A 10,841-nucleotide genomic window follows, 5' to 3' on the forward strand; every position below is an offset into this window, starting at 1 on the left:
ACACATAGATTCTAGACTGAGTAAGGTACCTGTGTAGTGGGTGAAACCACAGATTCTTGACTGAGTAAGGAACCTGTGTAGTGGGTGAAACCACACATAGATTCTTGACTGAGTAAGGTACATGTATAGTGGGTGGAACCACACATAGATTCTTGACCGAGTAAGATACATGTGTAGTGGGTGAAACCACACATAAATTCTTGACTGAGTAAGGTACATGTGTGGTGGGTGAAACCACACATAAATTCTTGACTGAGTAAGGTACATGTGTGTTGGGTGAAACCACACATAGATTCTTGACTAAGGTACCTGTGTAGTGGGTGAAACCACACATAGATTCTTGACTGAGTAAGGTACATGTATAGTGGGTGAAACCCCGCATAGATTCTAGACTGAGTAAGGTACATGTATAGTGGGTGAAACCACACATAGATTCTTGACTGAGTAAGGTACATGTATAGTGGGTGGAACCACACATAGATTCTTGACTGAGTAAGGTACATGTGTGGTGGGTGAAACCACACATAGATTCTTGACTGAGTAAGGTACATGTATAGTGGGTGGAACCACACATAGATTCTTGACTGAGTAAGGTACATGTATAGTGGGTGGAACCACACATAGATTCTTGACTGAGTAAGGTACATGTGTGGTGGGTGAAACCACACATAGATTCTTGACTGAGTAAGGTACATGTGTGTTGGGTGAAACCACACATAGATTCTTGACTAAGGTACCTGTGTAGTGGGTGAAACCACACATAGATTCTTGACTGAGTAAGGTACCTGTGTAGTGGGTGGAACTCCACATAGACTAGGCTGATGAACATCACGTATCGTAAACTGAGTGAGATATAGCGAGTGGAACACCACATATTCAAGGCTGAGTGAGGCATAATTTGTGTAATAACACAAAGATTATACGCAGAGTATAGTGAGTGGAACACCACATACTAATATTAAATGTAAAATTCAACCAGTTTCAGTCACTAGCATGACAAATTGTTGATGTCTCAGTCAGCCTTTGAACTGGTTGTACATGTATACCATGAAGCTATCAGAGTGGTGTATATTAACTGTTATGACAATGAAGAACACATTGTGAAAATGATCTGCAACATTATCAGAATCATTATTATTTAATCGTGGTAACAATATTGTTCACACACACAATTCTGTTGACTAAATTATTTATATACAAAAATATAATTAGACAAATATATATATATAATTATATGAGGTTATTACAAGGATACCTCAAATTATGCATGAAGACAGTACAGCGGTAGTATTGACCGACGCGCAGCAGAGGTCGATGCGACACCATACTGTCCGAGTGTATACATCATGTATAGAACAGAATCAGCAAATTTCGTTGCGTGGAGTCCGGTCAAACCCTATTGGCAGCCATGTTTGTTTTTATTATTAGAGGACACTTAAGCACATAATCATTCTATATTTGGAATTCGCATTTCCTTATATGGTAGGATGAAAATACACTCTAAAATACCGCAAAATTACAGCATGCTGTAACTTATGGCGTTACGGTGACAGATGTATAATAATATTATATAATATTACAGGAGATTCAATGTTGTTAACTCAAGTATGTGGGTCATTACACTACAATGATGTACAGCATTGATGTCCACATTAAAATAGGTCGATAATTTCACTGAACTATCTTAGGGAATACTTTGGTGCATTCCAGCAATAACCTCATATTGTATTACGACGAAAAAAGGTAACTTTAAATTTGAGCAGTAAAACAGTGATGAAAAAGAAAATCTGAATTTCTTTTAGGTGTTATACGACACATTGATGTGACTGAAATTCCTGGCATGGTGCCAATCTAACACCATGTATTTCGTTACAACTTACTGGCTTTTAACTAATAACTTTCATTTATGTTTAGATTTTTTTCTGGCCCTGAATTGTTATTGTTATTGTCATATAAAGATTTTTTAGATTCTTCAGATAGGTTCTAAGTGAATTTTAAAATACAAATTACAAATAACTATGACAACAGAAATCACAAACTTGTATTTTCAGGGAGTCACAGACAGTGCACTAACAGAATACAACAATTGAAATCAATGGTAATTAATGCAATAATTCATTGGTAGGATAGTATTCATTGCCCTACACCACTGACCCAGTTGACCCAAGAGCAAATCCTATCTGGGGTTGACCTTAAAAAAAATGGCTGACCTCCACCTGAGGTGAGTGTGACTTAGTGGAGAGGTCAAAGCCACAAAATACTCAGCTGCCCAAGAACCATTCATGTGACAGATGCACATTTGGGGATTCCTGATTACGCTTCACAGGTGCTTGTATTCCGCAGAGCGTGGTTGATACTGGGATAGTAAATAATTTCATTATCATAGGAAGATGGCCACACATCCAAATCATGTACCGGTAGTCCCAAACATGGAATGTGGTTTCTATGGCAACTGCACTATGCAATTGACACATAAAATTATCAGAAAAGACAACAGTGACATTTAATATCAGACACTGTCGTCTGGCACAAAAATATTTAAAAATTTTTTTAATAATGTTACAATTTGAATTCAAAAAAGTCCTTTTTTCTTCTTCTTTTTTGACTGTAGTTTGTGCTCTTCATCTGCAAGTCTTTTTTCTAGCGCTTGTCTCCTTAGCTGTTCACTGTCCTGTTATATAAACAGAAAATTTCAACATATAGGCTACGGTCTTGTCAAATTTTTGTTGAATCCATTTTGATAAACAATGACACTCACACATGTTGTACATACCGTACTCAACCGCTTTAGCGCCCAGGGGCCTCAACTCAGAAAATCACGATTTTGTAGGGGTGGGCGCTTACCCGAGCACCCCCCTCGAAAAAGAGTGCAAATGAAAAATTTGATTCATCAAGTGACTGATTACGCCTTTGAGGGAAAATCAAATTACGAAATTAGTTGAGTCGTCATTGATTTTCACAATGAAGAAACAGAAATGATCACCAAAAATATGCACATTTTATTACAATATTAATTACATACCACCAGAATTTACGAAATTAAAAACATTTGAGTCTGTTGGAACACAGTCGAAGTCAAAATTGTCATATTATCTCCACTGACGAAGGTGTTGGATCGTACGCAAACTCTCGAGGAAAATCACTTTCCGCCATGATGCATTTGAAGATTTTACCTGCAGCAGTGTCCTTTGACCTAATGGGTCAAGTTGGTTATTAACCAATCAGAATGCTGTGTTGTACTGATGCAATTCTTCGGAAATTCCCGAAGACTTTCCGGTAACGCAATGCGGAAGTGAATAATCGATGTTGAAGTACGATCTGTTGGAATTGATTTCAGCGAATAAACGACATGGTTTTTCCAAAAAAAGTAACTAGCCATTTTTGAGAGGTAAACTGAATATGGTATGAAATATATACCGCATCTTACTTGTATTAACAGGTCATTGTCGAAGCGTAGTTTACACACGGTTACCGTGTTCTACGCATTCACAACATGTTCACAGCGGTCTATATACACGCTGTATCATAAAAACGATTACCAAGATTTGTTACGCAAGACCAAGTTTTAAATTAGTTGCATTTTGAAGGGGTGAGCGCTTTGCCGAATGTCACCCCAAATATAAAAATTGCGCAAAAGTGGGGGGTGGGCGCTTGCCCGGGCATGGGCGCTAACGCGGTCGAGTACGGTACTATAGATACATAAACAAACCCAGTTGTAGTGTATTGAGTTTATAGAGGTCATGCCTTTTGACTCCACCACCCATGATGCAATGGGACATGTAGAGTTGTAATGGCTGCCACTAAATAGACATCCAGCGTTTGAATTAGAGTGTGATTGTGTGTATCAAGGAGAGTTTAGCAGTATATCATGACAGCCTCCCCTACACACTAGGTAGAAATGATGTAAAAAAGCTGGCAAAACACCAAGTTCAAGCCCCTTATCATCAAAACTTAACACGCACAATAATATGTACTTTTAAAGTAGTCTGTATAAGTGGCTTGACTTAATTTAGCAAATCAGATGACAAAGGGCGAGATGCAAATGAGGAAATGTGGGCATCCTGTCATGTGATCAGGCCATCTTGGAGGTGGCGAAATTTAAATCTTGTGTGGCCATTGTGTTCGGAGACTGTGTCAGGAAATAAATGTATATAACGCTGTAGAAATATTATGGTATTGATTTTGAAGGCCAGTAACTATGACGATTTGACATAACGTTAAACTTGTTGAGAGTGTATTTTCCTCTTACGAGCATTTACCTTGGGAGGGGATGGATTGAGTGATGTAACTTTAGATGGAGAAGGTTTTGGTTTCCTTGGTGATGATGCTGGAGTGGATTTTCTGGATGTTGCAGCACTGTCTTTATCGCTTTCTAGAAAAACAAACAAAATGTATCTCAACACCATTGTTGTTGCCATGACAACACCTGTCATTAAATTGTCTGAATCAAGTACATTGCACTGTTGCTCCTATGGCAAAAACTCTGATTTTGTAGTGAGTCAAATGAAATAAAAAACGAGATGAATTAGTTTGTAGACAACTCTTCAAAATCGAGAATAACTGAAGGACTGTAGAGAACTGATTATATGACCTTTGACTTCCTTTAACGCTTATTTTGTCTATAAACCATTTCCAAATAACAAATTTCATAACTATACAGTAAGATGTTTTTATTAAGATCATTAGTCAGTGTATGATTTTCAGTTGCACTAGGTAATTAGCATAATTAGTTGCATCACAAAAAATCTCTGTGGGTCTCTGACATGTTAAATCGGCTTGGCCTTATAAAACAAATCAGAAATCAGATATCTGAAGAGAGAAATCAGGGAAGCCAGTTTGTATGGCTGCCTTAATTTTATCTGATAAGATTAATCTTGATGTGTGAGTATAAGAAACTAGAAATATCAAATACCGTAAAATCTGTATTAAAAGCTACATTCTTAATAGAAGTCGCACCAATCGTTTTTGAATAATAACCAACAATTCATCATGTGTAGATGCACTAATAGAAGCCGCATCCCCTCTGTTGCATTGTACTATTTCAATAGAAGCCGCGGCTTCTAATACTGATTTTACAGTAGTTTTTATTTTACAACTATGTGAAACACATACAATATTTTCTTTATTAGTAGCGCATATAATTACCAGTACCTAAATGACAGACTTGTTTTTATGGTTATTAACTTTTTCACCACCAGCCTTCCATGCCCAAATTTTTCTGCACTTTTTTCTTACATTCTTCAATATTTCTGGAATAGAACCTTAAGTTTGAAGCCAACAGACAAAATTTGAATAAATTTTTAGTTTTTACTCAAAAATTTGGCTATTTTTGTCTCAATCTTCTGAAGGAAAGTGCAGACTATAAACGGAACTATTTTGTGATGAGAAGAGGGAACTGGTGGTGAAAGGATAAATGTTCTAGGATACAATAGGTTTTTTAAGACGTGATTCTAGTAAAGTAAATAAAGTACAAATATTTTAACAAACGTATTGATAATTTACCTTGTCCATCATTTTCTTCTAAGTGAGCCTGTTTTATCATAATACTTTTATACAAAGTCTGACCATACTTATTAAAGGCTGATCCACCTTGAGCTTTCACTTCGCTTACAAACTCCTATAATATCAAAGAACAGTTCATTTTTACAATAAACCATAAATGCAAATACTGTAAAACATGTTGAAAAAAGCGACATACAATTTTAGCGAATTGTGGTTAAATGACGTAATAGCGAAATGTTGATTTAGCGAATCTCTCTTGTCATTGATGATTTTCTGTTTTCACAATACTTGTCTGTCGCTTGCCAAAAAAACCTCCATAAAAACAAAGAAAACCTGTCAAGTGTAATATGGAAGCACCCCAGATTTTCATGTTTCAGATTAATGTATACAAATCCCGAGGCCTTGGTCGTTTTTAATTTATAATAAAGTCATTAGCGACATCTTGAATTGGTGAATCAGTTCTCTCGCTAAATTAGCTAAAAAGACATGTTCGCGAAAACGACATGTTTTACAGTAGTCACTGAGGTTTCAATTACAGCGAGACAGTCACATGACTTGTTGTTACCCCTAAAATTGCATTCTCTTGATTGGTAAGTGAAAAAACAGTGGATGCCATAACCGGGGAGCTAAAATAATTTACGATCACAGCTCAAGTTGATAGAAGTTTTGCATTACAAACTACTGTGCATTTGTAAGTGTCACTGAAATGTAAGTGTCAACATCGATTTGTACACATCACACAAAACCTAGCCTGACAAGTTGGCGTAGGTGGCGCCCTGGACTGCTGCGATCCCCACCAACAAGTTGGCGTAGGTGGCGCCCTGGACTGGTGGGGATCGCAGCAGTCCAGGGCTCCACCTATGCCAACTTGTTGGTGGGGATCGCAGCAGTCCAGGACGCCACCTACGCCAACTTGTTAGGCTACACAAAACCAAGTTCAATTGCTGTATAGTCACTATGCTATGAAGTCGACAAAAGATGACAACTTCGTAAACAAGCAATATAGTTCCATTGTCTTCGTAAAGTGGCTTCTTCAAAACAAATTTGATAATGTTCTGTACAATAAGATATTAACTATTTTCCATCTTACAATATCACAACCATTTAGCTGGTATATGAACACTTCTCAAAGCTTTGAACATATCACTACATACCTTGCATTTAGTCATGTCTTTGAAAAATGTCTTGGCATCAAACGGAACTGTTTCTAAATGTTCTGAAAACGCATATCAAGATTCATATATTAAAATGCAAACTCTTTCATAATTATTCAAAGAATTCAATCGCATAATTAATTTCCAGTAATTCAATCAGACTTTTCAATTGAAATTAAAATTGCATATTTTTAAAAACCTAAAATTTTTTTGATTATTGATTGATTAAACTTGAGAAAAAAAAAATGTTGACTAGAAAGTTTGTTTTGTAATGAAAAACAAGTTGTTACATGGACTTACTTCTAGATACTCTAGCGCCACCAAGTTTATAATCTTCAATCTCGCTATCCTTTGTTTTTATTATTCTTTGTAGTTGTTCTGTTCTCCTTTGTAACTCTGTTACCATGGTGAGTAAAGGAATGGTGACGTGAGACGCTAACTAGGAAGAAGTAATTTATTGTATAAGCATTTACAGTAAAACTGTTTTTTTTTATATTTTTAACATGTAAATTTAAAACAGTTGAGTTGTCACCTGCGCATGAGTCAGATGGCTATAGTGTTATTGTTTACAAACAAGCATCTACCCATGAGCCTTTGTGTTTTTAGCATGTGATGTTATCATCGCTTGGAACTCAATTCCCGTGCGTGCGCAAGTGACGACCCTCCCGCTTTAATACGTTTCTCCATTAAGTTGTGCTTAATTCTGTCAGAGAATGTGCATTTCGCTTTGCACATACATACATGGATATGAGTGGAAGCACCTGCAAAACATACATCCAATCAGAGTTGGTGTAGATTATGACAATGAACATAAAAAATGAAAAAGAATATTCAATTAAAATAAACTGATGATGTCATCATGAATGGAACAAATCTGATAAAGGTCCACCCAAGGCATTTATCAGAGTCAGAGAGTTTTTAAAAATATAATTTTTTTACCAAAAATGACAAAAATATTTGTTTGAAACAGAGAATTATTGATATCGCTATGAAATGAACAAATCTGACAGAGGTCTACCTGAGGTATCTACGTAAACATATCAAAACAATCAGGTTTGTAGTTTTCAAGAAGAACAGCTTGCACGCATGATGACAGCAGAGCTAAGAAAAACGGTAAATTGCATTCTTCTACATTTATGGAGATCTTTCTTCTGGGAGAGTTATGCTAATAGTCTAGACTTAACTTCAAGCTTACCATTGCATTAGCTGTTTGACACTGAAATTGCCATGTAAATGGAACACCCTTTGTTAAATCAGAATCCATGGATACCACTAGTTTATCATCATCAGTTTTCTGGACAGTATACTTTACTGTATCCTGTTGTGATTCTATTGTACTCTCCAAGTGAGTCAGTAACCTTGGTAATGGCATTTCAACTGATGGGTTTAATTTCTAGAAAGGAATATCAATATAATTTATAAAGATCAACTTTTTTTCATGTTGCTGTCATTTTCATAAAATGTTTTTTTAGCATAAATCTGTTTCCTTCACACACACACTTATAAATGTATTCAAAATTTACCTTAAACATGCAAACCAGTTTTAACTAGTACCAATCAGTATCAAATAGATCTAATCAGTTTAACTAGTACCAGTTAGCATATGATAGCATTATTAGTATCAAATGGTACCAATCAGGTTCAACTACTGGGTAGTACCAATTAGTATTAAATAGTAACAAGTACTAATCAGTTTCAACTAGTACCAAATAGTACCATTCAGTTTTTTAACTAGTACCAATTAGTGTCAACTAACTAGTACCAAATTGTAACAAACAGTACCAATCAGTTTCAACTAGTAACAATTAGTGTAAAATACTGAGTGTCAAATTAGTTTAGTACCAATTACATAAGAACTAGAACCAACTATTATCAGCTAGTAATAACTAGTATGAAATAGTATAATTTAGATTAAACTATTGGGTTGTACCAATTAATATCAACTAGCTAGTACATAATAGTAGCAATTAGTATCAAAAAGCACCAATCAGTTTCAGCTAGAACAAATTATTATTGCCAAACATGATATCACCATTCTTCTATTGTTTTGAATTCTGTGATACTCTATGATATTCAATTTATACTATGTTGTATCTTCTGACCTTGTGTCATTAAAAGACATCAATATTAAAAAATATTAAAGAAGCAACTGCAACATTAATCTTTCCTGTGAAACAGAGAATAGGTTATATCCATTCAATCCATGCTGACATCCCCCTACATCAATTAGCATAGATGCCATACCATGTGACCACCCCATTATTTATGACATACTGTAGAATACTTTATTTTCACTGGAATTCATTTTCGCTGAAAAGGCTTGTTGGGCGTTTTGTATGGAATTTATTTTCACTGATTTTTGATGAGTTTAATGTGAAATATAGGAAAAAAAGTATATTCGCTGGATCTTATTTTCACTGAAATAATCATCCCTTCAGCGAAAATAGCGAAAATAAATTCCAAGTGAAAATAAAGTATTCTACAGTAGTTAATAAGCATAGTCTTTGCGTCAAGAGCAGACGCTTTCCAGAATTACCCTAGACTGACAAACTGAGTGTATTTAAAGACTTTACTGGTTGACATACCTTGGTAATTTTTTTTAGATTCTTCATATCACACTTTTCATACCACAATGTGGTCATATCATAACATAATATCTCATAACTATCTTCAGTGAAAGCGCTTTTCAGCAGATAGTTGTGGTTGTCAATTTCAAATGGTTGCCATGGTTTCCTTCTCAAATCATCACCAGCCATCTTGTTTCTTGAAATAAACACAAATCAGGTGGTCAGATTAGAATAAAAACTGCTTGCCAGAATTAAAGAGCAGTGGTCGTCGCACAGCGAGTGATCAATTTCATGTAAGCAAACAATGTATTTTTAGATAAGCGTTGTATACATCGCTATGAGTTTCATGTCCCGACGATCACTGCCCTCTAATTTAAAGTGTTTTTTTCTGAACATGGCAGAATCAGGAGGTGATATTAAAAAACTATCACCTGGTCTTATTTGACCAACAACATTTGTCGGTTCCCCTTGAGTTAGGTTACCTCCCCCAAAATATTTTTTAAACATTCTTGGTAAAATATATTTTAGTGACCTTCAGCCCTTCAATGAAAGATGCATGTCATTAGAATATATTGTGAATAGATGCAATGATGAATTTAATCTAATGTCACCAGGACAAGGCAATCGATATTCCTGATATATTTATGCTTGTTGTGGGCTTTATTTTTAGAGTGACAAGCGAGACTTTTTTGTGAAATCACGGTTACCCAGTACTTGTTTAGTAACCGTGGTGAAATTGACATGCAAACATCAACAGCCACCGTGACTCCTTCGCCTGTGTACTCAGTCACTTGGCATAAAAGGCGAGTGTGATTCAATTCATTTCGATTCTGACATGGTGGATTATATTAGTAGAGCATGATGTGTAATGGGAATACTGTCTCATAAGCAAGGTAAATCAATCATTATCGTGATTGATGTAAATACTACACTTACCAAACGGTGCCAACTTTAAAACGCGATCCCTTTCTGTTGTTTATACTTCCGGGTTAACATTTGACACTATGGCCAGTGGCGGCGCTTTTTGCTATCCTTGAGAATTCATGCCCGGATTCGCACATATAAAAACTACTCGAGCTTGAACAACATAAAACAGATGGTTTGAACTGAATATTTTTAAAATGAAGGTGGTAGACAAATTTGCGCATTATTTTCTTTTTCGTAGTTTTGAGCTAGACTTTTTTTCCCTATGTAATTGTATTTCTTATTAAGCTAACTAATAACTTTATTAAACAACCAAAATTATCAGAGGGTTTGGTAAATAACAAAAGACTGAAATATATAAAACTAACTAAATACCGGTAAAAGTAAAACATTGGTAGGACAAAATAGAAAAAAGTATAAAATACTAGAACTGACATTGCATAGAAAAACATTGGTTCTCTCATGGATTAGATCAATCTGATTAAAGAAATAAGATCCTAGTTTGTTTGTTTTTTTCCTTTTTTGTTTGTTAATAAATATCATTCATATTTTTTTCATATATTTTATTATTATTTATTTCAATTTATTTGCTGGTATTTTTTTCAACTTAAAACAATACCAGCAAATAAATTGAAAATAAATAAATAAATAAAATATATGAAAATATATATTAACAAAAAAAACGGAAAAAAAA

At 35.1% G+C, this 10,841-nt stretch overlaps 1 protein-coding gene across 1 annotated transcript; it reads right to left on the reverse strand.

Moving 5' to 3' along the window:
• Nucleotides 1–1,097: 1,097 nt before the first annotated feature.
• On the reverse strand, nucleotides 1,098–10,229 carry LOC102803125 (non-homologous end-joining factor 1-like). The gene is made up of 8 exons (XM_085506200.1): nucleotides 10,160–10,229; nucleotides 9,242–9,419; nucleotides 7,852–8,049; nucleotides 6,957–7,095; nucleotides 6,657–6,718; nucleotides 5,503–5,617; nucleotides 4,260–4,372; nucleotides 1,098–2,671 (listed from the first exon to the last, which is right to left on the reverse strand). Exons 2-8 carry the CDS (start codon nucleotides 9,410–9,412, stop codon nucleotides 2,573–2,575), a joined length of 897 nt encoding a protein of 298 aa, XP_085362326.1. The 5' UTR covers nucleotides 9,413–9,419; nucleotides 10,160–10,229; the 3' UTR covers nucleotides 1,098–2,572.
• Between the last annotated feature and the right edge of the window lie 612 nt (nucleotides 10,230–10,841).

Source organism: Saccoglossus kowalevskii, chromosome 12 (genome assembly GCF_978046115.1).
Source record: "Saccoglossus kowalevskii chromosome 12, keSacKowa6.1, whole genome shotgun sequence".
NCBI classification, from domain to species: Eukaryota; Metazoa; Hemichordata; class Enteropneusta; family Harrimaniidae; genus Saccoglossus; species Saccoglossus kowalevskii.